At 38.9% G+C, this 26,562-nt stretch overlaps 1 protein-coding gene and 1 pseudogene across 2 annotated transcripts in view; both read left to right on the forward strand.

The window, feature by feature from the left end:
- MIGA1 (mitoguardin 1) overlaps nucleotides 1-26,562 on the forward strand; it is a 106,196-nt gene that overhangs the window by 75,680 nt on the left and 3,954 nt on the right. For both annotated transcript variants that reach the window (XM_045477920.1, XM_045477921.1), the window contains 7 exons: nucleotides 14,047-14,165; nucleotides 14,422-14,494; nucleotides 15,186-15,272; nucleotides 17,305-17,403; nucleotides 19,409-19,543; nucleotides 21,458-21,511; nucleotides 23,572-23,688. In XM_045477920.1, coding sequence (XP_045333876.1) covers nucleotides 14,047-14,165; nucleotides 14,422-14,494; nucleotides 15,186-15,272; nucleotides 17,305-17,403; nucleotides 19,409-19,543; nucleotides 21,458-21,511; nucleotides 23,572-23,688 — 684 coding nt within the window. The remainder of the gene's footprint in view (nucleotides 1-14,046; nucleotides 14,166-14,421; nucleotides 14,495-15,185; nucleotides 15,273-17,304; nucleotides 17,404-19,408; nucleotides 19,544-21,457; nucleotides 21,512-23,571; nucleotides 23,689-26,562) is intronic.
- LOC123599759 lies at nucleotides 1,594-8,738 on the forward strand (annotated as a pseudogene).

Genomic DNA, 26,562 nt, shown 5'->3' on the forward strand with positions numbered 1-26,562 from the left:
ACTAAAAGGCAACGGATGGAATGGGAAAATGACATTTGCAAATGACATATCAGATAAAGGGCTAGTATCCAAAATCTATAAAGAATTTACCAAACTCCACACCTGAAAAACAAATAATCCAGTGAAGAAATGGGCAGAAGACACGAATAGATACTTTTCCAAAGAAGACGTCCAGATGGCCAACAGACACATGAAACGATGCTCAACGTCACTCCTCATCAGGGAAATATAAATCAAAAGCACACTGATATACCACCTCACACTGGTCAGAGTGGCTAAAATGAACAAATCAGGAGACTATAGATACTGATGAGGATGTGGAGAAATGGGAACCCTCTTGCACTGTTGGTGGGAATGCAGACTGGTGCAACCACTCTGGAAAACAGTATGGAGGTGCTTCAAAAAATTAAAAATAGAACTACCCTATGACCCAGCAATAGTACTACTAGGAATTTACCCAAGGGATACAGGAGTGCTGATTATAGGGGCACATGTACCCCAACATTTATAGCAGCGCTTTCAACAATAGCCAAATTGTGGAAAGAGCCTAAATGTCCATCAAATGATGAATGGATAAAGAAGACGTGGTTTATATATACAATGGAATACTACTTGGCAATGAGAAAGAATGAAATCATGCCATTTGCAGCAACATGGGTGGAACTGGAAGATACTATGCTGAGTGAAATAAGTCAGTCAGAGAAGGACAGATACCATATTTTTCACTCATATGTGGATCTTGAGAAACTTAACAGAAGACCATGGGGGAAATGACAGGGAAAAAAAATAGTTACAAACAGAGAGGGAAGGAGGCACACCACAAGAGACTCTTAAATACAGAGAACAAACTGAGGGAGGATGGCGGGGGCAGGGGGAGAGGGGAAATGGGTGATGGGCATTGAGGAGGGCACTCGTTGGGATGAGCACTGGGTGTTGTATGTAAGCCAATTTGACAATAAATTATATTAAAAAAAAAAAAAGAAACTGAAAAACAACAACAACAACAAAGCAGTGGGCTTATGAAGAAGAGGTTCTGTAGTGCCCTGTAATGCAGTGTTCCCTGTTGACCAGAACCTGGTGCTTCAGGAGTGTCTCCTATGTGTATTGCTAGTGCTCTGCTGTTGTGGGTAAGCCTCTGTTGCCTTCAGTCCAGTTGTCTGATGTGGCTGTCTTTGCCTGTTATGGGCAGGGTTTGGTCCCTAAGTTGTTAGTGGGCCAGTCTGGGGCCTTGGGCTTGAGTTCGGTCAGACCAGGCATTTGCCAGAGATACAGTAGCACTGAACTGCAGGGCACTTTCCCTGTGTTGTCCCCTGAGAAGCTTTCACTATTGGGCAGGTCCTGTAGTCAGACCTGATGTCTGTCCCCATCCCATGCTGGAGCCACATTCAGACTGTTACATGTGCTTTTTTCCCCCCTTCTCCTGGAGCTAGAGTCACTTTAGAGTGGTGCTGGCCCCTGTCAGGGCTGCTTGCAGACTGCCAGGCTCATGGCATAACTTTGGATGGACTCCATTCAGGTGCATATTGGAGGGAATAGGACCCAGGAGAACACAGGGTCAGAGTGGTGTGTTAGCAAGGTTTGTGCAGGTCTGCTATGAGAAGAGACTTGGAGGAAGACCTTGTTGGAGAGGACGTGTCTGCAGGAGAATGCCAGGGCAGGGTACACTGTTCACAAGTTATTGTGGAATATTGGTGCTTCACTGGTTACTGCAGGTGTCCATGTGTCTAGGCCGGGTGGTGGGAAAGGGGAATTGTGCCTGCCAGCATCTTTGTTTCTTGAGAATTCTCCCAAAGACTGCTGCCCCTCCAGCACATGCTCTGAGATTAGTAAACAAATCTCCCTCCCAGATACTCCAGGCATTTTTCAAAGTGCTGCTTCTATGCAGTATCTCAGCGGGCTGTTTATTGTGCTGTCTCTTTAAGGGTGAGGACTCAGTTTGCTGTTTCCTTCTGGCTCATATAGACCCAAGTTGCAGGTGTTAAGCTCTGCCAATAGTAAGAACTTGTGAAATGTGGACCAAAGCCACTGGTTGTTTTACTCTGAAGGTTTAGGTGGCTTGGGTGTTGGGTGTGAGGATCTTTTCCTCTCCTTTGTCCATGTTGGTGGTATCCCTACATCTCATGAATAGTCCTGTGAGTCCATTTAGCTCCTGACTGCTTCTCTACCCCTCCTACCCATTTTGATGTGGCCTCGTCTCTACATTTAGCTGCAGAGAGTTTGTTTTGCCAGTCTTCAGTCATTTTTTGGGTTATTTACACTGATGTGGGTATTATCTAGTTGTATCCCTGGGATGAAGTAAGCATAGGATCTTCTTACCCTGCCATGTTCCTCTTAATTTTTCTTTCTGATTGATTGCTGTGAGTGTACAGAAATGCAACTCATTTTTATATCTTGCCTTTGTATCCTGCAACTTTATCAAATTTGTTTATTAGTTCTGGGGCGCCTGGGTGGCTCAGTCGGTTGAGCGTCCAACTTTGGCTCAGGTCATGATCTCACAGCTCGTGAGTTCGAGCCCCGCGTCGGGCTCTGTGCTGACAGCTCGGAGCTGGAGCCTGCTTCGGATTCTGTGCCTCCCTCTCTCTCTGCCCCAACCCACTCGCATTCTGTCTCGGTCTCTCTCAAAAATAAATAAACATTAAAAAATTTTTTTCAATTAAAAAATTGTTTATTAGTTCTAACAGTTTTTTGGTAATCTTTTAAGATTTTCTATTTTATTTAAGTTTGTTTTTAAACGTTTATTTATTTTTTATTTTTTTTTTAACATTTCATTTTTGAAAGGCAGAGAGACAGAGCGCAAATGGGAGAGGGGCAGAGAGAGAGGGAGACACAGAAACAGAAGCAGAAGCAGGCTCCAGGCTCCAAGCTGTCAGCACAGAGCCCGACGCGGGGCTCGAACTCACGGACCACGAGATCGTGACCTGAGCCGAAGTCGGCCGCCCAACCGACTGAGCCACCCAGGCGCCCCTTAAACATTTATTTTTGAGAGAGAGAGAGAGATTGAGAGCAAGCAAGGGAGGGGCAGAGAGAGGGGGGGACTCCATGCTGACAGCAGAGAGCCCAACGCAGGGCTCAAACTCACAAACCATGAGATCATTACCTGAGCTGAAGTTGGACGCTTAACTCACTGGAGCACCCAGGTGCCCCTAAGATTTTCTATATATAGGATTATATCATGTGCATACAGAGACAGTTTTACTTTTTTCTTTCCAATTTGGATGCCTTTTCTTTCTTTTTCTTGCCTGATTGCTCTGGCTCAAACTTCAGTGCTATGTTAAATAGGAGTGGTGAGACTGGGCACCCTTGTCTTGGTCTTAGAGGAAAAGCTTTCAGTCTTTTACTGTTTTTTTTTTTTTTTTTAAGACATTTTCTTTTTTCTTTTTAAGGTTATTTATTTTGAGAGAGAGAGAGAGACAGAGCAGAGCACATGAGGAGGGGAGGGGCACAGAAAGAGGGAGAGAGTGAGAAAGAGAGAATCCCAAGCAGGCTTCAGACTGCCAGCGCAGAGCCCAACATGGGGCTCAAACCCACAAACTGTGAGATCATGACCTGAGCCGATGTCAAGAACTGGATGCTTGGGGCGCCTGGGTGGCGCAGTCGGTTGAGCGTCCGACTTCAGCCAGGTCACGATCTCGCGGTCCGTGAGTTCGAGCCCCGCGTCGGGCGCTGGGGCTGATGGCTCAGAGCCTGGAGCCTGTTTCCGATTCTGTGTCTCCCTCTCTCTCTGCCCCTCCCCCGTTCATGCTCTGTCTCTCTCTGTCCCAAAAAAATAAATAAACGTTGAAAAAAAAAAAAAAAAAAAAAGAACTGGATGCTTAACTGACTGAGCCACCCAGGTGCCCCCAGTCTTTTACTATTGAGTATGATATTTACTATGGCTTGTCATATATGACTTTTATTGTGTTGAGGTATATTTTTCCTGTACCAAATTTGTTGAGATTTTTTATCATAAAAGGATGTTTTTTGTCAACTACTTTTTATCTTTCTGTTCTGTAGATGCTTATGTCCTAGATGATTTATAAGAATTGTTAGTCACTTTGCATTTTTCTGTTGTGAGGAGTGATATACCTAATTGCTCCAAAGTTTCTTCATAATATGGAACTTTAAAAAATATTATTTTGCCAAGTGTTCATTATACTTACTTAGTTGTTTAATTTACAAAGGTTTGATAAAAAGAATCCTTATGGAGGGGCTCCTGGGTGACTCAGTCACTTAAGTGTCCAACTTTGGCTCAGGTCATGATCTCACGGTTCATGGGTTCGAGCCCTGTGTCGGGCTCTGTGCTGACAGCTCAGAGCCTAGAGCCTGCTTCAGATTTTGTGTCTCCTTCTCTCTCTGCCCCTCCCTGCTCATGCCCTGTCACTCACTCACTCTCACTCTCTCTCTCTCTCTCTGAAAAATAAATAAATATTTAAAAAAAAAAACTTTATGGAAAACAAAATACATGAATACCACAAGAAGGGCTCAACATTTGAGAAACATCCTAGGAATGTTTCTAGGGCATACATGTATGATCTTGGAATGTAAATGTTCCAAGATAAGTTCTTTTCTAAGAAATGCTTGTTAAATTATTTTTAATTGCATGTACTATATGCCAGATACTTAAATTAGGGAAAACCATTTTAATGAAGAAAGTTATTAAGAAAATCTGAACTCCTTGGGAAGTAGACAGTTTGTGAAGAATTTAAAGATTTATTCAGAATTACCAGGAAGATTTCTTGCCTATTTAGATTAAAGAAATCCTGGCATAGACTTTTCTCTAAGCTAGGTCAGTCATTTGTGAAAGTGATTAACAAGATTTTCCTATATAAGCTTTGCCAAACATTGGTTTGGAACTACAGCCTGTTTTCTCTGAAAAGTCTTTTTTTAATAATAGATTTACTGAGAATAACTCACATGCTATAAAATTTTTTAAAGTGTACAGTTCAGTGGATTTTAGTATATTCAGAGTTGTGCTACCAGTAACACTTTCTACTTCCAGAACATTTTTATCACCCCAAAAAGAAACCTCCACCTATTAGTAATCACTTCCTGTTCTCTCCTAACCCCCCACCCTTGGCAAGTACTAATCTACCTCTGCTCTGTGGATTTGCCTATTCTGGACATTTCATATATATAAAATCATGCAATATGTGACCTTTTGTTTTTGATGTTCTTTCACTTGGCATAATGGTTTCAAGTTCTGAAAAGTTTTTTTAATGTTAGTATACCATTGCATTGAGTGCTCCTAGCTCTCCCATCTGTTAAAGAGATTGTCATTAATAGGTAGAAACTAATACTGCAAAGAGTAATTTTTAGCTGTGGATTCCATTTTTCTTAGAATTAACACTCTGCAGCATGTGTTTGTATTTAATTTATAAATTATAGGGTGCTCTTTAAGGGGAAAATTTTATTTCTTATAATCCAGATACTTCTACTCATATGCTAAATGGAAGCTTGGACAGTTTTTTAATACCTACCTCTCTGACTTGATAGCACTTATTGATAGCAGTCCAAAATAATGCACTAATTATAATATACAAAATGATAAGGATAAATATTTAGAATAATCATAATCTGAAAAGGGAAAGCTGTATCTGCCATTTAAAATTTTTATTTTTTTTAAATAAAGTTTACTTATTTTGAGAGAGAGCTAGAGAGAGGAAAGAGCGAGGAAGGGGCAAAGAGCGGGAGAGAGAGAGAGAGAGAGAGAAAATCCCAAGCACAGAGCCCAACACGGGGCTCGAACCCACAAACCGTGAGATAATGACCTGAGCTGAAACCAAGAGCCAGACTCTTAACTGACTGAGACACCTAGGCGCCCCTAAAATTTCTGTTTCTTGAATTATTTTCCTTTCTCTGGGGTCAATTTTGTCTGTCGTGGGCTTTCATTCTTGTGCTGATGATTTTCTTCTCAAATTTGAAAGCTTAATTGGTGACTGAATTGATGTTCTTAGATAGATTGTGTAGGTTTACAGTGCTTTATAATGTTTGTCTCTCCTATGAACAGGAAGACTAACGAGACTTCTTTGAGGTGTGTTGATTGGCAAGCTTTTCTTTACCCAGACAGATCAGATCATTTTTAAAGGGAAATGTTATCTGGTTGAAAATTTGTTTTTCTATAAGCTGTCCTCCTATTCAGTGATGAAGGGGAGAGCAGGAATTACAATGATATGTGGGATTACTATACTTGTTAGTACACAGACTTTCATTTAACCTGCCATTTTTAATCACTTTTTAAATCCTGTCTCATACCTGCCTTGCTTCAAGCCTGGTGCTCTTTTGAGCCTCTGCTTAGCAAATGTCTCTCCCTTGATTATGTCTTCTCTTAAATGTATTCTGGACTATGGGTTCCTCGTCATTTTTCATCTGTCCACACACTTCCATTTGCTTTTCAGTTTTTGGAAATCTGTGTCTTTCTTTTTTGTTAGTATTGTTCCCACCATTATGTATATTAGTTATATGTTGCTGTGTAATAAATTACCTAAAACTTATTGTCTTAAAACAACAATAAGATTCAGGTGTGGAGTTGGGGTTGGGGCCAAAGCTGTGAAGACTTTCCAGGGGCAAGTCCTGGATAGCGGGACTCCACCCCAATTTGAGGTTTAATTCTGGGTATCCTTGATTTTTTGGGGATTAAGTTGGGCAGAGGGCATATGTCTTTGCCTTAGTCTAGTAATTAGAGCCTTCTAAATCCTGGGGCTCCATTCTTGGGCTCTAATGGAGGCTCAAGTATTTGGGAGATTATTTTCTTTCTTTCTTTCTTTCTTTCTTTCTTTCTTTCTTTCTTTCTTTCTTTCTTTCTTTCTAATTTTTTATATTAAAAAATTTTTAATGTTTATTTATTTTTGAGAGAAAGAGAGAGAGAATGCAAGCAGGGGAGGGACAGAGAGAGAGGGAGACACAGAATCTGAAGCAGGTTCCAGGCTCTGAGCTGTCAGCACAGAGCCAGATACAGGGCTCGAACTTATGAACCAGGAGATAATGATCTGAGCTGAAGTCAGACGTTTAACTGACTGAGCCACCCAGGTGCCCCCTTTTTTATATTAAAATTTTTTTAATATTAAAAAATTTTTAATATTTAGAGAGAGAGAGAGAGAAACAGAGTGTAAACAAGGGAAGGGCAGAGAGAGAGGGAGACATAGCATCTGAAGCAGGCTCCAGGCTCCAAGCTGTCAGTACAGAGCCAGACATAGAATTCAAAGTCATGAACTGTGAGATCACAAACTGAGCTGAAGTTGGACGCTTAACCAACTGAGCCACCCAGGCACTCTGGGAGTTATTTTCTTTCTTTTTTGTTTTTTAATTTTTTTTTAATGTTTATATTTGAGAGAGACAGAGACAGAGACAGAGACAGAGACAGACTGTGAGCAGGGGAGGGACCCAGAGAGAGGGAGACCCAGACTCTGAGCTGTCAGCACAGAGCCCAATGCAGGGCTCAAACTCACAAACCGTGTGAGATCATGACCTGAGTCGAAGTAGGATGTTTAACCCACTGAGCCACCCAGGCACCCTCTGGGAATTATTTTCTTAAAATTCAAGTTTTATGGGATGGTTTGTTAGAAGTCTTAGGCCTTAGGGTTAATCCTGTGAGAATTGAGTCCTAAGGGCCAGTCCAAGGAACCCTTTGTTTTGGTATTTAATTCTGACCCTGCATATATTAGATAAGGAGTATCTTCTGGGCTTACCAGCCTACCAAAAGCAGCTGACCATCTCTCAAAATAAGAGAGTCCTGCTTGGAAAAATCAGCAAGGAGAAGAATACTACAAGAACATTGGTCTGGGCTTCAAGATGGCCAGGGAGGCCACTGAATGCATCTACATTAACAAGAAATGCCCTTTATTGGTCAAAGGGAGAGATCCTATTTGGTATAGTGACCAAGATGAAGATGCAGGGGACTGTTGTCACCTGCCAAGACTACCTTCACTATGTCCAAAAGTACAACTGCATTGAGAAGTGCCCTAAGAATATGTCTGTGCCCCTGTCCTCCTGCTTTGGAGACATTGAGATCAGTGACACAGTCACAGTGGGCAAGTGTTGGCCCTTGAGCAAGACCATGTGCTGTGATGTGCTTGAAGTCAGCAAAGCCACAGACACCAGGAAGCAGTTCCAGAAGTTGTGAGACTAGACACCTGTCCACTCCCCCAAATGAAGTATTTTCCCATTCAAAAACAACAATAAACATTTACCATTTCATCAATTTGGAGGGCCAAAAATTTGGAAGTGGCTTATCTAGGTGGTCTGGCTTGAGGTCTTTTGTGAAGTTGTGATCAGGTATATTGGCTGGGGCTATAGTCATCTGAAGGTTTGACTGGAGCTAGAGAATCTGCTTCCAAGATAGCACACTTTCTGCATGTTGGTGCTACCTGTTGTTAGAAGTCCTAAGTTGCTTACTTAAGACTTCTCTACAGAACTGCTTAAGTGTCATCACATTTAGGACCTGACTTCCTCCAGAAGAAGTGACCCAAGAGAGAATGAGATGAAAGCAGTGATTGTTATGATCTAGCCTCAGAATTCACATTCACCATTTCTATAGTATGCTGTTAATTACACAGGTTGGCCCTATTCAGTGTGAAATGAGGTATGAGTACCAGAAAGAGAGAGTCATTGAGGGCTATTTTGGAGGGTGGTTATTGTGGGTGTATTTCCCTTTTAATTTCTTTTGTGAGATAAGGAGAAACAGCCTGCTTTCTTTAACTCTAAGTCCTATTTGTAATTTTAGGTCGTTGGTTTGAAAGGAAAATGTAAGCATATTAAAAAAAATAGTCCAGGGGCGCCTGGGTGGCGCAGTCGGTTAAGCGTCCGACTTCAGCCAGGTCACGATCTCGCGGTCCGTGAGTTCGAGCCCCGCGTCGGGCTCTGGGCTGATGGCTCAGAGCCTGGAGCCTGTTTCCGATTCTGTGTCTCCCTCTCTCTCTGCCCCTCCCCCGTTCATGCTGTGTCTCTCTCTGTCCCAAAAATAAATAAACGTTGAAAAAAAAAAAAAATTAAAAAAAAAAAATAGTCCATATTAAAATGGAACTTAGCCTATTTCATGACCCAGCTTATATAGTTTTAGGACTTTGGACATTTCTTTCATGGGTGTTCAGAGCCTTAAAAAATATTAAGGCTTTTAAAAATATTACTTCACATTCAGCAAAGTCATTGCTTGCTAAGGAAGACCCATCCAACACATGGAGAACAAAAGAGAAGTAATTTAGGATGTTGGAAATCTGCAGCTAATGAAGCATTGGTTGCTTCATTTGTGGGTTTTGTCTGTTTTGTCTGTATTGTTGCTGCTGTTATTGACTTATTTGATTTCTTATATGGTAATTTTTATAGTACTTGTGAACTATGGGAGATAACTAATGAGGCAGGATGGTACTTTGGTATAAATGAATATAATATTACTTTTCTTTTAAAAAATATTAGAATGAGTTTTTGAAATGTGCCCTTTGGGGGAAGAATAATTTAGAAATAAAGGACATTTCAAATTTTGGCTAGCAAAAAAAAAAAAAAAAAAAACAAAAACCCAAAAAACCCAGAACTCTTTTTCATGATAAATTGTACATTTCCACATGATAAATTGTACATTTCCATATGCTGGAATTAAACTGTGTTACTGACCTCTGTTTCAGAAATAACATTTCAACTATAGTAAAATGTTAATCTTTTTCTGAAACTTAAAAAAAAAAAATTGGGGGAATTTTGTCAAAAAATTCTCCCTATAAGATATATTGTAAAATGAGGATTTAGCCATCGTTTTAATAGTTTGCTTTTTGCTCTATGAAATTTAATATTGATACTGTAAATTAATGTCTCTGAGTTGTCATCATGTCTTAAGAAGGATTGATGATACCGTTAGTATCAAATCTTCACTATGATCTATTTTCACAACTGCAAGCTTATCTCAAGAGACTTCTTTAAACAATCACTTTAGCCAAAGCAACAAATAAGCAAGGTAGACCAATAAATCAAGACTCGACTCTGGAATCTGTCATTGTTGGATTTATTCATTTCTTATTAGTATAAATTATTTTATGTAAAAAGTTTAATTGGAATCCTGTTTTCCTCCTTAGGATGTTTCTCTGTTGGTAGGTGAACATAGATCCTTATTTTGATAGTGGTACAAAACTTTATTTAATATCTAAAGAATTTCTAAGTTATTTTAAAACCTATTAGGTTTTTTTTTAACCTGAAGAACACGTTGCCTTTAGCATAATATGTTTTCCTTAAAATATGAGAGGAAATATTACTTAAAGTAGAGAATACATAATATCAGATATTATCACTTCTGTTTATGTTTTTTTGTTTTTTGCCTCTGGTCTAATAGACATAGTTATACTATATTAAATATTACTGATGCTTATACTTCTTTCCCCTTGGCTTTTTGGATAAGGCTGATAAGAGTATAGTTTGATATTTAAGAGTATAAGCAAGCTTTGGAATTAATGCCTGGGTTTAAATTCTACCACTTGGTTGTGGGACTTGGGCAAGTTCCTGCTAACATAAGTCTATCTCTGTTTCTTTATCTGTAAGATGTGGATAATAATAGTACCTAGCTTATGAGTTGTAAAGATTAAATGAGATTATCAACGCATTTAGCATAGCCCCGGGTGCATATGAAGTGCCAAAACTACAGTGTTGAGAAATACATCTAGAAAAATAGACTGAAAACCTCTGAAAATCTCCTCCACAAAAGCAATGAAAACACTGGCAAGAATTGTCAAAATCAAAATTTTAATAACTGAAAATTAATGAAAGACTTACAGAAATTCAAGGGGCATTTATTCAAGAAAAATGACTCCATAAGAACAGTGAACTTAAGGATTTTTAATTTGATCTATTCACATCCCCCTCTCCTCCATAGTCTTGAAAACTAGCAATCTCACAACTGTGGAAATTGCAGAAACCAGGGGCCTGGCAACCACTAAAAGAAACTTAATGGCTTTGGAGCTTCACAGAATTCTTACTGTTTGACCTGTGTGGCAGCTCTCTGCAAAGTTCCATTCTCAGGACTTTCTTTGATCTGACTTAGAGCTTGCTCTGTAGGAAAGTCCTATCCTATGGCCTTTGTCGAAAACATTCAGCGGCAATTGTTTAACATTAATATACCTGAGGTGGTGTGATACCAGTCAGGGCTAATAAGAGGCTGATCAAAAACTCAAAAGGAAAAATTGGGCAATGAGATTTTAACAGGGGGCTTTGAAAAGTTCCAACATATTCCTGGGAATCTAAAAGGCCACAGGCATGCACAGGACTATGCATATGTCCAGGAAAGACCTAGCAGTCCCTGACCCCTCACCTCTGGCTGACCTTCATGTTCTGTATAAGCAGGGAGTAAAATTTCAGGCAGAAAAAAGAGAAAAAAATGATTAATTGGAATTTATCAAAAGTAAAAACTCTTGTGCTTTAAAGGATACCAACAAGAAAGTGAAAAGAACAGCAGATTGGGAGAAATATTTATAAATCATGTATCTTATAAAGACACATATCCAGAATATATAATGAATGGTTACAACTCAACCATAAACGGACAAAGGATTGAATAGACATTTCTCTAAAGAATATATACAGAAGCCAGTGAGGAGATGAAAGATGCTTGACACTGTTGGTCATTAGAGAAACTAATAACCACTTCACACCGACTAGAGTGGCTGTAAAAAATGGACAATAATAATTATTGGGGAGGGTGTGCAAAAGTCTAAATCATTGTGCATTGCTAGTGGGAGTGGAACATGATGTGGTCTCTTTGCAAAACAGTTTGGCAGTTCAAAAAAGTTAAATACAGAGTTACCATCTGACCCCTCCTCTCAGCTATATACTTAAGAGAATTGAAAACATTAAAAACTTTTACACATATGTTCAAATCAGCCTTATTCATGATAGCCAAAAGTGGAAACAACTTAAATGTCTATCATTTGAGGAATGGATTAAAAACAAAAGCAGTATACCTATACAATTCTGCCACAAAAAAGAATGACATACTGATACTGGCTACATCTTAGATGGACCATGAAAACTTTATGCTAAGTGAAAGAAATCAAACTCAAAAGGCCACATATTCTTTGACTTCACTTACATGAAGTTTCCAAAGTAGGAAACTCCAGAGACGGCAAGTAGATTAGTTTCTAGGGGCTAGAGAGAAAGGGAAATGGGGAATGACTGATAATGGATACAAAGGTTCCTGTTGGGGTGGTAAAAATATTCTGGAACTAGAAAGTGGTGCTAATCGCATAACCCAGTGAATATACTAAAAAAACTACTGAATTGTACACTGAAAAGGATGAGTTTTTATAGTACGTGAACTATATCTCCATAAAGCTGTTATTAAAAAACAAAACGGAAAAAAAAAAGAGAGGGGGAGGGGCAGGGGCACCTGAGTGGCTCAGTCCGTTGGTTGTCTGACTCTTGGTTTTGGCTCAGGTCATGATCTCACTTGTCTGAGTTTGAGCCCCACATCGGGCTCTGCACTGACAGTTCGTAATCTGCTTGGGATTCAGTCTCTCCCTCTCTCTGCCCCTCCCTGGCTCTCTCTCACTCTCTCTCTCTCTCAGGGTAAATAAATAAACATTAAAAAACTACAAAACAACAGGGGCTCCTGGGTGGCTCAGTCAATTAAGCATCCAACTTTGGCCTAGGTCATGAGTTCGAGCCCCAAATCGGGCTTTGTGCTGACAGCTCAGAGCCTGGAGCCTGCTTCAGATTCTGTGTGTCCCCCTCTCTCTGCCCTTCCCCTGCTTACACTCTGTCTGTGTCTTTCAAAAATAAATAAACGTTGAAAAAAAAATTTTTTTTAACTCAAAACAACAAAATGGGCACCTGGCTGGCTCAGTTGGTAAAGCATGTGACTCTTAGGGGGTGCCTGGATGGCTCAGTTGGTTGAGCGTCTGACTTTGGCTCAGGTCATAATCTCACAGTTCGTGAGTTCAAGCTTCAAGTTGAGCTGTGTACTGACAGCTCAGAGCCTAGAGCCTGCTTTGGATTCTGTGTCTCCCTCTCTCTGTTCCTCCCCTGCTCACACTCTGTTTCTCTCTTTCTCAAAAATAAACATTTAAAAAATTAAAAAAAAAAAAAGCATGTGACTCTTGATCTCGGAGTTGTTAGTTTGAGCCCCACAATGGGTATAGAGATTACTTAAAAATTAAAAAAAAACAAAACATTTTTTTTTTTAAAGCAAACATCACCACCAAAACCCCTATAGCATGCCATTTAAATGGATCACTTAGTATTGAAAAATGAAAATCACTCCGAAGGCTTCTTGCTTAGCAGGCTATTCTATAGTGTTTGCAGTTGTTATTTTTTAATGAATTGTTAGAAACCTGGAATTTCATTTGTAGAGCTGTTATGCGAGCCAGAGTTGCATGATTGATTTTCAGTTGTACAAAGGTTAGTCAGAGCTAGATATAAGAAAACATTCCTTAGAATTAGCCAAATTGAGATTTCAGTATTTTTGTAGAAAGTTTTACTTCAGTCACAATTGTGAGTTATAATACTTTAGAGCATTCTTTGGATGATAAAATCCTCCCCTCTTTTTTAATGCTTCATCTTCAACTATTTGTATTGGTGAACTGTAAGATATTGCTTTTCTTTGTATCCTGTGGATTTAAGTTCTTCAATTCAAAGCTTGTTATAAAATTGTACTCGTTTTTACAACTGAATTTTGAAATTCAGTTGTAAAATCTGTAAAATTCAGTTATAAATAAACATTGTTAAAATTTTTTTAATGTTTATTTTTGAGAGAGAGAGAGAGAGAGAGAGAGACAGAGTGTGAGTGGGGGAGGGGCAGAGAGAGAGGGAGACACAGAATCTGAAGCAGGCTCCAGGCTCTGAGCTGTCAGCACAGAGCTTGACGCAGGGCTCAAACCCACCAACTGTGAGATCATGACCTGAGCCAAAGTCGGATGCTTAACCAACTGAGCCACCCAGGTGCCCCCAGTTGTAAAACTTAGCTGTAAAATCTTATTGAATGATTTTTATGGTTTAATCAAGTTGAGTACATTTTGATGTTAGCAAGATCCTATTTCCTATCTTTTATAAAGTTTTTTTCCTTGTATCAGGGTAATCTGTTGTAACCTGCTGTTTTCTTAGCTTGCAGAACACCGAGAAGCACGGCACACCTACAGTCTGGAGTCTCTTTGCCACTGCCCTTTTTATGAAGAAGCCATGCATTTAGTTGAAGAAGGGAAAATTTACTCGAGAGTGCTTAGGTACCATTTCAATTTTGCTTTTGTTTATGAAAAACATTAAGTTGCCGTTGCTATGTTTGTGTAATATTTATGAAAGATGTTTATAAGAATGGGAGGAAATGTTTTTTAGGCTCAAAAAAAATTTTTGCATGGCTTGTCAGTATTGAAAAGACATATGTTTTATATTAAAGTCTGGAAGTTAAGCCTTGAGTCCATATTTGTAGTGGGCTTGATCTTGAATGCAGCTTAACAGTTGTCTTTCCTGTTTATTACATAGAACTGAAATGTTGGAGTGCCTAGGAGACAGTGATTTTCTTGCCAAACTTCACTGTATTCGACAGGCTTTTCAGGTATTTTTTTTTTTTTTTAAACATTAAGTGACTTCACCTAGCCACTCATCCTCACCCTCATGCTATAGAGTCCAGCTGTATATAAACAGAACAGCTCTTTGCTCTTCGTTATCCTTATTTTTAATGGCAAATATAAAATCTCCTAAGTTTGTTTTTCCTGGCTGCTATTTCCTTTCATTTGTCTTCATTTATCTTTGTCCTCTGCCATGGTTCCCCAGGTCCACCACACTTTGTCAAACAGGGTATTTTGATACTGGAGATGTGTACAAATGGCTACATAAAATAGAAATCCTTTCTTATTACCAATTAGTGTGTTTTCTAGATTGTTTTTTATTTGAATCAGTTGTAAAATCATTGATTTCCTAAAATGAAATAAAATCATTTAAGAAAAAAAAGTATCTTTATTTTTCTATGTTTTGGGGGCTATATAACATTTATTTTGGATTTTCTAATATCGAACAGAATTTAAATTCATACTTACTTCCCTTTAATCTTTTTTGATTATAGGCTTCAAGAGCTCTTTTTATTTTAGTAAATTACAACATTCTCTGTGGTCTACCTGCAGAGATAGTGCCACATCCAATGCATTGACTATATCAGGGTTGTTTATGCATAGATGTGCTATAGAATCAAATGTCCATTCAGATTAATTATTGGTTCTTTTTTTCTTTGGGGTTGAATGTTTTTTCAGGTTATACTTTCGGAAACAGCCAACAGGATATTCCTTGCTGAGAGTGGAAGGAAAATTTTGTCAGCATTAATTGTGAAAGCACGAAAGGTAAACTTGTTTTGTTGGCAAGTTTTTTTATCGTTCTTGTTTCATTTGAACTGAAGATTACAGTACATTGAATTTTTAATCGAAGAAAAAGTTTTTGCAGATTGTTGCAAAGGTTCACATACTAAAAATAAATTACCAAAGAGCATGATTCCTTCTTGTTTTGATTTAGTTTCTGTGTATGAAGTCTACACTATTTTGATCAAGTTGTTGCTCATAAATTATTCCCAGTTTGCTGAAAGTCTATGAATGTCATGTTGAGAGTCATCATTAGATATACTACAACTACCACTATTATTATTTCTAATACTTCGTCTCTTCCCTCAAATCCTGGTTGGTAAAGTTCTAGGAAATAGAGTAGGTCTCAGAAATCTGGGAATACAAATTGAGTTGCCTCTTACTCCTACTCATGGGACTAAATGAGGCAGAGCAATCGCAAGAACTTCATGAAGACTGTAAGGAACCACTTCCCTTTATGCAAGCTGTGTCCACATGTTGAGAAAAAAATCAAATAAAACAGGCCTTTCTTGAGCCACTTGGAACACTTGGTTTTCTGACCCAATTCTTTTTTTTTTTTTTTAATACTTTATTGTCAAGTTAGCTAACATGCAACATATACAGTGTGCTCTTGGCATCGGGAGTACATTCCCGTGTTTCATCACTTACATACAACACCCAGTGCTCATCCCAACAAGTATCCTCCTCAGTGCCCATCACCCATTTTCTCTGCCCCTCCTGCCTCCCTGCCTCCCCACCCCCTTCCACTCTCAGTTTGTTTTCTGTATTTAAAAGTCTCTTATGGTAACTTTTTCTTTCTTTTCCTTCCCCCATGGTCTTCTGTTGAGTTTCTCAGCTTCCACATATGAGTGAAAACATATGATATCTGTCTTTCTCTGACTGACATATTTCACTTAGCATAATACCCTCCAGTTCCATCCACGTAGTTGCAAATGGCAAGATTTCATTCTTTTCTATTGCCAAGTAGTATTCCATTGTATCTATATACCACATCTTCTTTATCCATTCATCAGTTGATGGACATTTGGGTTCTTTCCATAATATGGCTATTGTTGATAGTGCTTCTATAAACATTGGGGTACATGTACCCCTATGAATCAGCACTCCTGTATCCTTTGGATAAATTACTAGTAGTGCTATTGCTGGGTCATAGGTTAATTCTATTTTTAATTTTTTGAGGAACCTCCACACTGTTTTCCAGAGCGGCTGCACCAGTTTGCATTCCCACCAATAATACAAGAGTAACCCACTTCTTTTGAACCTCAATTACTTCATTTGTATAATAGAATTATATTTATGGTACACCATTCAGAGGGTTCTTATGATGATTAATTAAAAGATAAGTGGAGGGTCACCTGGGTGGCTCAGTCAGTTGAGTGTCCACCTTCAGCTCAGGTCATGATCTCACAATTCATGAGTTTGAGCTCCACATTGGGCTCTGTGCTGACAGCTCAGAGCCTGGAGCCTGCTTTGGATTCTGTGTCTCCGTCTCTCTCTGCCCCTCCCCTGCTCATGCTTTCTCTCTCTCTCAAAAATAAAAAAAAATTAAAAATAAATAAAAAGATAAGTGCAAAATAAATATAAGGTGATATTAACTACTTGCAATTCCCAATGTAAATCTTATGTTGCTTCCTTGGCGTTCCCATGATAGATTAAACCCAGTGATTTCAACTAGACTTTCCCCAAGAGGAGTAGAACCGGATCAAAAGCATCACATAGTATCTGCTGTAACCAAGTTTTCATTTCAAGAACTGACCTAAGTTGGCATACATATTTGATGAGTAAGCAGTTTGCTTATGACATGTTACTAATGTTCTTAGTCTTGGCTCCTGCCAAATGTTGGAACAAAAATATATTAAACCAAGTGAATATGTCATACCTTGAAAATATGTTTTAATTCAGTTACTTAATAGAATAAAGATCTAACAAACATACTTGAAGAGTAACTCATTTACTTTGTAGGCTTGAGCCTTGCTATAAAATTAAGCTTAGAATTAAAATGTGTTTTCTTCTGCAGAATCCAAAGAAGTTTGAAGATGTTTTTGATGAAATGATCTATTTTTTAGAGCAGACTGATCACTGGGATAGTACTGAAATGGAACTTGCTGCTAGAGGAGTAAGTTTCAATTTTTTTATAATATTCATTCCCCTTAGTTATATACATATAATATTTACATTATCTGAGGCCACTGTTTCCTTGTCCTTGTTAAATGACAGTAAAACCAATTATGTGATAGCGGTTATGACAGTCATAAACAATAGCAACCACAGTCTTTATACTTTGGGGCAGTAGTTGAAAATGATTGTTTTTTTAAGCTCATCATTCGTTTGTTCCTTCCTTCTTCCTTCCTTCTTTCCTTCCTTTTTCTTTCCTTCCTTCCTTCCTTCCTTTATCAATGAGAAGGCCGTAACAGAATGGTTATGGTGGCCTGTGCAAGGATGATTTTGAATGGGACAACAGACTGCTTAGAGAGGCCAGGGGATTGGCTACTCAGGATCAAACAAATAATTAAATATATTGAGAATAATGGGAGCCAGGTTTCTTACTGTCACAAAAGGAAAGTATAAAAAGCTCGGATTGGAGTTGGAGCTGTCCATGTGGATTTTAGTTTACCAGATAGACAGCCAGACAGCCAGACAGATGGATGGGGGATATAAATACAAAGGTTTGCATATATATAAGCGTACATGTAGTTTCTAGTTCTGTTTACTGAGAGGATTTGGGAGCAGCAACACCTCAAAAGAAATTACTCCTAGCACATGGAGCTTGGCTTCTAAGTACTCTTCACTGAAAGGAAGGAGAACTCCTTAGAAAAATGTCTGATATCAGCACTGGGATAGGTCAAGTACATGATGAGCCTGGAACATTTTGTTGTAACAGAAGTTTAAAGAATGAGTTCGCAAGGGGCTGAAAGGCTTTCTAGGCAGAGAAACCCGTCAGTACACGGACAGAGAGGCATAATCTTTCTTTTTGTGGTGTTCCCTCACTCGGTGAAGGAATTGGTATCCATGCAGTTGTGCGGGCCAGAACCTGGGACTCCTCCCTCACACCTCCCTGGTCCTTGTGTGCTCTGTCATATTTCTGTGTAAGTTTGGTCAGTTTTAACCCCTAAATATTTTTGCTTTCTTCAACTTCTCTCTAATCCTGCCAGCGCCATTGTAGCCTGAGCAACTACTCTTTTCCCTGGACTACTTAAGAGTCCGCATTCCTGGATCCGCTTACTGCCCCTCCCGCCCCCCATCGCCTTTTCTCCTCTCCTCTCCATGTTGCTGCCAGTCTTTTAAAAATGCAGATCTGAGCATCCATCTCCTCTCCACCACTGCCTCTCCAAAAGACTAAATAAAATTCGGATCATTCACATGGACCTAGCACTTCCTTCTTGTCTCCAGCCACTTGCCCCTGTGCTCTTTGCTATAGAGATTGCAGCACACTTCCGGTGATTTTTTTTGACTCCACACCACTGTGTTCCTTTTTACCTTAAATACTTTGACGGTATTTCCTGTACCTGGGATGCCTTGCTCCCTAAAGAAAGCCCTCTCTGACATCTAGTCTAGATTAGCATCTCCATCCTAAGCGCTCATAGCACCTTGTACTTTTTCCTTTACTGGGTTTATCACAGTTTATAATTGTGTATTTGTGGAATTATTAGTTGCTGTCTGTTTTCTCCACTAAACTCTAAGCATGTAATTCGGTTGCTGTAGAAGTCTGAGCACCTGGTACAGGTGTGTGGTACAACACAACATGCATGAGCAAATGAAGGAGCAAGAGGCTCACGATGTGCTGGGGAAGATGGGCAGACATCCCAGTAACTAAATAACAAAGTGAGCTGAGCATTGTGAATGCCATTAATAAAAGCATGAACAAAGGACTCCTAGAATACAGTGAAGGAGAGGTTAATTTCACCTGATGGGATCTAGGAAGGAACAGCTGTTTTATGTGAATTATAATTTCTGGTGGTGAGTTGTTTTCATATTTGTGTCTCCTCTTCCTCTTTTTTGTCAGAGATATAATCTGATTCAACTAAAACCACCCTGCTGTTACAAAGCATGAAGCCCTGGCTCAGACTTTTTTTCAGTTCTATGTAACAATAATTCGTGTTTTAACTCATAATTTAATGCAGGTGAAAAATCTGAATTTTTATGATGTTGTTCTGGATTTTATATTAATGGATTCCTTTGAAGATTTAGAAAACCCACCCACATCCATACAGAATGTAGTAAATAATCGCTGGCTAAACTCCTCCTTCAAAGAAACTGTAAGTGGTGGTTTTCCTTTTTCTCAACCATTTCAATTTGATGAAAAATGGTCAGAACCGGGAAGATTAATAGGATTTATTTATATATCTACCTATAGAATGACTAGTGTGGAAACCGAGCTCATTCTTTGATATTGGGATCAGACGTGTATGATACACTGTATCTTCAGATGAAATTGCTCTTTGGCTCTTCTGTCAGTCCCTCTCTTGACCTGGAGGACCCAGTATTTCTTCAGATCTTGAAATAAACTCAGGCTTCAGACTCGTTCAGGCCTAACCAAAAATTGTAACTGAACTGTCTCTATGACCAAACTGAGATATAGCGGTTGTAAACAGACAGTATGTATTTCTTAGAGGAAAATCTGGAGATTCATGTTCTCAAATAATATCAAAAATTAGGGGAGAAAGGGGCGCCTGGCTGGCTCAGCTGGTAGAGCATGTGACTCTTGATATTGGGGTTGTGAGTTCAATCCCCACATTGGGTGTAGAAATAACTTAAAAATGAAAAATTTGTAAAAAATTTTTAAAAATTAGGGGAGGAAAAGAAATAGGCATATGCAAAAATAAAACAAGTTTAAACTGTATTCTGTACTTTAAATGTTTTCAGTTTCTCTTGTTTTTTTGTATTCAAATCTCTATCTGACATTGTTTCTTTGTTGTGTTTTAAGTGTGTACCTGGAAGCAGGTGGAATAGATATTCAATGCAATGATGCAATTTGAATGCCTTGTAAGAAATGTCCCAGCTGCCTGTTTTACAATTATTTTGGAAATTCCTGCCACTATATTTTAAAGCATTTTTAATAAATCCACTTTTCCCTTAAAATGTGCTTTAACTATAAAAGGTACATGTTCTCCCATTTCTGTAACTGATTTGGTAAGGTGACCTTGATCAAAGTTGGGCCATGCCAGATTTCTTTAAGATCCACTTGGGTGTTTTAGTCCCTATCATTAAGGTTGTTTTCTTAGTTCTTTATTAGAATAAAACTTTTAGCTCCACCCACAGCTATTTCCAGCAGTACTATTCTTATTTATTTATTTATTTTTTTAAATGTTTATTTCTTTTTGAGAGAGAGAGAGAGAGAGAGAGACAGAATGCTAGTGGGTTGGGGCAGAGAGAGAGGAAGGCACTGAATCTGAAGCAGGCTCCAGGCTCCGAGCTGTCAGCACAGAGCCTGATGCAGGGCTCGAACTTACAAGCTATGAGACCATGACCTGAGCCGAAGTCGGACGCTCAACTGACTGAGCCACCCAGGCGCCCCTCCAGCAGTACTATTCTTGAAGAAAAAAAAATTACTTTGTCTTCATTATTACACATAAAACAATTGTTGTATATGTGTATCTGTGTACACATATTTTCATTTTCACTCTTTTCCCATCGGAACAGAATTGAAGAACTCTGAGAGTCGAACTGTGGTTACCAAGTTTCTGGTACCAGGGTTTAACCTTTTTCCTTCAGTGTCTTTGCATTTGATTTTAAAAGTTATAAAAAGGGGCGCCTGGGTGGCGCAGTCGGTTAAGCGTCCGACTTCAGCCAGGTCACGATCTCGCGGTCCGTGAGTTCGAGCCCCGCGTCAGGCTCTGGGCTGATGGCTCAGAGCCTGGAGCCTGTTTCCGATTCTGTGTCTCCCTCTCTCTCTGCCCCTCCCCCGTTCATGCTCTGTCTCTCTCTGTCCCAAAAATAAATAAACGTTGAAAAAAAAAAAATTAAAAAAAAAAAAAAAGTTATAAAAACAAAATATCTTTTCATTATTATTTAGAAACAGTAGAAGGAACCTGGACTAGTTGTTATCAGTGGTTAATGCTTTGAACATTTTAGACTTATAACCTATTAATTTCTAATAAAAATCACTCCTAATGCAAAGTTTATATAGTTATAAATTTAAGTCTTGCTTTTTCTCGTCTGCATTTATCTAGGCTGTGGCTTCAAGTTGTTGGTCAGTGCTGAAACAGAAAAGGCAACAGATGAAGGTAAATTTCATTGTGCCTTAGACCTACCTCTTTGTTGAGTGATTTGAGGCTCCTGTCAGTCCTCAAGTGGGGCAGCAGCTCATAAGGACGGCCCCTCAAGCTGGGTGAATGGCTTGCTGGTACTGGGTCGGCCTCTCCTGTTTTGAAGTCCTTCTCCCTCTTGAGGCAGCCATGGGATTTCCACTATGTGGGAAAGAGTTTAGGGTTAGAAATGGCTCAGATAGAATTTTTTAAGTAGTTCTGGGGACCACGTATTTGAATAATTTTTGTTTACAATGATTCCAGAGACCCTGTGTTTTGAACAAGCTTTCCAAATGATGATTATAAACTCAGATGTTTGAGAAACACTGGTTTGGAGCTAGGGAGCTGACTTGTAGACTTGGGCTTAATTCTCTCACCAGATATTATGACCTCGGGCAGTTCCCGACTATCTGCTGAGCTCCAATTCTCCCTTTTGCAGGATGGAGTTGGTGCCTAGCCCATAGGGTTGCTGTAAAGGTGAAATGAGATAATATCAACCAGCTTCATTTAAACATAAAATAAAGAGCAAATACAAAAACGAATTTAATAAATGCTGGTTACCATAATAATCATGACAACAATAACATATCTAACTTTATTTCTTCTTAGCATAAATCTTGTGCCTTAGTCTAGTCTCCTGCCCCTATCCGCAGGTACCTATATATCTCACCTCCTTTGGAACTGTTTTCTGTTACTGGAATGCCATGCTCTATCCTCTGTGTTTAATACATCTTGCCTATTGTTGAGTTCAGCTCACATTATTACTTGTATTTCACCCCATGCTAATGTCCTACCTGTCTGAACTCCTAGTATAGTCTGTGGGATTTAGAATTTTAATATATGCAGAACCTCTCAGACTGAATGATAACTTGAGTGCATCCCTCATAACTTTTTGGCCTTCACTGGTTAGCTCTGTGTGATTTAGGACAGGTTACTTAACTCCTCCAAAGTATCACTTTCTACATGATTAAAATGATGTTAACACAACCTCCTTTTTCAGAAACTTTCTATTAGATTAAACAGAACCTAGCACATTATCTGGAATATAATGGGTACTCGTTAAATGGTAATTGCTGTTACAATATCTACATTCTTTAAATTGATGTTCAGAAGACATTTTGGAGCCTATAAAATAGAAAATAACCCCTCCAGGAAACAGAATCTTTTTATTTTTTTATTTTTTTTTTTCAACGTTTTATTTATTTTTGGGACAGAGAGAGACAGAGCATGAACGGGGGAGGGGCAGAGAGAGAGGGAGACACAGAATCGGAAACAGGCTCCAGGCTCTGAGCCATCAGCCCAGAGCCTGACGCGGGGCTCGAACTCACGGACCGCGAGATCGTGACCTGGCTGAAGTCGGACGCTTAACCGACTGCGCCACCCAGGCGCCCCTGGAAACAGAATCTTGAAGCACAGTTATCCCCAGTTGATGCTATGTGACAAATTCCCCAGGATTTCAGAAGGTTGTTAATAAACTTGGAGAGGTTCCTAAATTACAACTGTGTATGTTACTATCGCACAAGAAGAGGTCATTACACAATTAAATGCCTCGGTAATATCTGGTTCCTCAACCAAAAGTTAGGATTCTAATAAGCATATTTATGTGCTTACTCATTTAAAAATCATTTTGGTCTTTTTCAGATAATCTAAGTGGTTGAGTAGAACTGTTTAATAACTGAAACCCTGGTCATCTCATTCATCCTAAAAATTTCACTGCTGAGGAACACCGTGGCATTCTTGTTATTGCTTGTTTATAACACTCATATGATTACTTTTTTATGAAGTATTTTTATGAGGTGAAAATGCCTTCAAGAAATAATGTTCCTCAGCACATTTGAAACCATTGGCTAGGATATGTAAATTACATAAAACATTTTGTGACTCTAAAAGTTACTTGTAAGCTTATTCACTTCCTTAGTAGACTTGGTCTGCCCTCAAAAAGAGCTGGTCATGTAATGGGTAGGAATTTAAGTTTCTCTACTAGAGATAGCTAATTCAAGAAGGTGAAAATAATTTGATTCTCATTTACTTCCCAACAGATCCCAGATGGATTTTTTGCCCATTTTTATGCCATTTGCGAGCAAATCAGCCCTGTCCTAGCCTGGGGCTTTTTGGGTCCTAGAAATTCTCTCTATGATTTATGTTGCTTCTTTAAGGTATGTTCAGCCATTGAATCATTTTTTTCTAAATCAAAGAGCAGGTAAGTTTTGTTCTGTTTTGCTTTTGCTTTTTGCTTTTGTAGAAAAAAAGAATGTTAAAAAAAGGTAAAGTTATAAAAGTCACCTAAATTCAGTGTTTACATGCCAGTGGAACATTATTATATAGATTTGGTGCTTTATCCTGGAGTAGATTCCGTAAGTCCATTCACCTTATCAATTCAATTCTGTCTGTAATGGAGACATGTGTGTGTATGGTGTTACCATGTTACAGTCAAGTTGCTGCAGACAGTTGTTCTTCATCTCTAGACCCTTTTGAAATTGATAAAGCAAGTATCGGTCTTTATTGCACATGTAGGCAATTTAGAGGTAAGTTCTGTTCCAGGTTAACATGAATGATAGAACCCTAGTTGTGAGAAATAACACGAAAGTTTAAGGTTGTATCCCAATGCCAGCAATTTGCCAGAACACAAGTTACAGTGTACTGCAGAATTCTATGCCTGGCACAGTGCCAAGAAAAGTCTTTTTTTTTTTTTTTTTTTTTTTTTTAACGTTTATTTATTTATTTTGAGAGAGGATGAGAGAGAGAGAGAGAATGCAAGCAGGAGAGAGGCAGAGAGAGAATTCCAAGCAGGCTCTGCACTGTCAGCACAGAGCCCAGCATGGGGCTCGATCCCATGAACCATGAGGTCATGACCTGAGCCGAAATCAAGAGTCACACACTCAACTGACTGAGCCACTCAGGCGCCCCAAGTCTCAACCATTTAATAGTCTTGAATCTAAGCTGAGTTTCAAGGAGCAAATAAAAGTAAACATAATCAAGTGAATTTGAAAGTTTTTGATGCTTGTAAGTTTGGGTGTTTCACTAGACTGATGATTTAAAGTTAAATTATTGGGACACCTGAGTGGCTCAGTCAGTTAAGCATCTGACTTTGGCTCAGGTCATGATCTCACGGTTCATGAGTTTGAGCCCTGTGTCGGGCTCTGTGCTGACAGCCCAGAGCCTGGAGCCTGCTTCGGATTCTGAGTGTCCCTCTCTCTCTGCCCCTCCCTAGCTTACACTCTGTCTCTCTCTCTCTCAAAAATAAATAATAATAAAATGGTAAAAAAAATAAAACAAAACAAAACAAAACTGGGGCACCTGGGTGGCTCAGTCAGTTAAGTGTCCGACTTCAGCTCAGGTCATGATCTCGCGGTCCGTGAGTTCAAGCCCCGCATCGGGCTCTGTGCCGACCGCTCAGAGCCTGGAGCCTGTTTCGGATTCTGAGTCTCCCTCTCTCTCTGCCCCTCCCTAGCTTACACTCTGTCTCTCTCTCTCTCAAAAATAAATAATAAAACGGTAAAAAAAAAAAAAAAAAAAAAAAACTGTTACAGAAAAATAAAAAAAATTTAAATTATTATGTTTTTGTGCTGTTAATGTAGCATTTATGTAAATGTTTAGGAAATACTTATTTTACTGTCATTCAAAACTGATCAATTTTTGACTAGTTTGCTTGAACTCCCAAATGTATGTGTTTCTTGGAAAAATTTGGACTGGGAATTAAGTTTGTCATTAATGAACAGTCTGTGGGCAAATCATGCTCTGTCCTCCTTTTCTTCATCTTTAAGATTGCTAGAGATGATTGCTAACGATTTGTCCAGGTATAAAGTCAAGCAAATCTATGAAACATGCCTTCTTAGTACTTCTTAACATTTGGTTTTTGTAGGATAGAAAGTAAGTATTTCTATTTTTTAATTCTTTGGAATTACTTTTTTTCTCCCATCATGGCATAACAGGCTGAGACTTAATACTTAGTAGTATACAACTTACCTAAATTGAGTTTCGGAAAAAAAAAGGATGAGATTTTACTATTTTCAACAGCATGGATGGACCTAGAGGGTATCATGCTAAGTGAAATATGTCAGCCAGAGAAAGACAGATGCCATATGGTTTCACTTATGTGTGGAAACCAAAAACAAAGCAAATGAACAAACAAAAAACCAAATAGAATCATAAATACAGAGTGGTAGCTGGCTGGCTCAGTTGGTAGAGCATACAACTCTTGATCTTGGGATTGTGAGTTCCAGCCCCTCGTTGGGTGTAGATTACTTAAAAAAGAAAATCTTAAGTAAATAAATACAGGGAACAAACTGGGGGTTGCCAGAGGGGAAGGAATTGGGAGGCAAGGCGAAATAGGTGAAGAGGATTAAGAGGTAGAAACTTCCAGTTATAAAATAAATAAGTCACGGAGATGAAAAGTACAACATAGGGAATATAGTCAATAATATTGTAATAACATTGTATGGTGACAGGTGGTGACTACACTTACCTTGGTGAGCACTGAGTAATGTACAGACTTGTTGAATCATTGTGTTGTACACCTGAAATTAATATAACACTGTATGTCAACTATGCATCAATTTAAAAAAAAATGGGTTTCAGCGTAAGTATTAACTTACTGAAATGAAATATCTTTCGTGATCTTTCTATTTGAAATCTGAAGTTTTTATTTTTCGTCTATCTTAAGTTTTTTAGGTACAGAAAAATACATACTTGAAACTTAAAAGTGGGGCTCCTGGGTGGCTCAGTTGGCTAAGCGTCGACTCTTGGTTTCAGTTTAGGTCATGATCTCACGGTTTGTGAGTTCAAGCCCTGCATCAGGCTTCATGCTCTCAGTGTGGAGCCTGCTTGGGATTCTCTGTCTTCCCCCACTCCTCTCTCTTTAAAATAAATAATTTAATTAATTGAAAAAAGTAAGAGTTACAATTACGGGAAATAGTTTACTCTTCTATCTTAAAGTTCGTACCAGTGTTCAGAGGTAACAATGAAAACATCGGTTAATGGGAAAGAATTAACAATAGCCTCTTACATTTATATAGTACTTTCAGGGTTTA

Source organism: Leopardus geoffroyi, chromosome C1 (assembly GCF_018350155.1).
Source record: "Leopardus geoffroyi isolate Oge1 chromosome C1, O.geoffroyi_Oge1_pat1.0, whole genome shotgun sequence".
NCBI lineage: Eukaryota > Metazoa > Chordata > Mammalia > Carnivora > Felidae > Leopardus > Leopardus geoffroyi.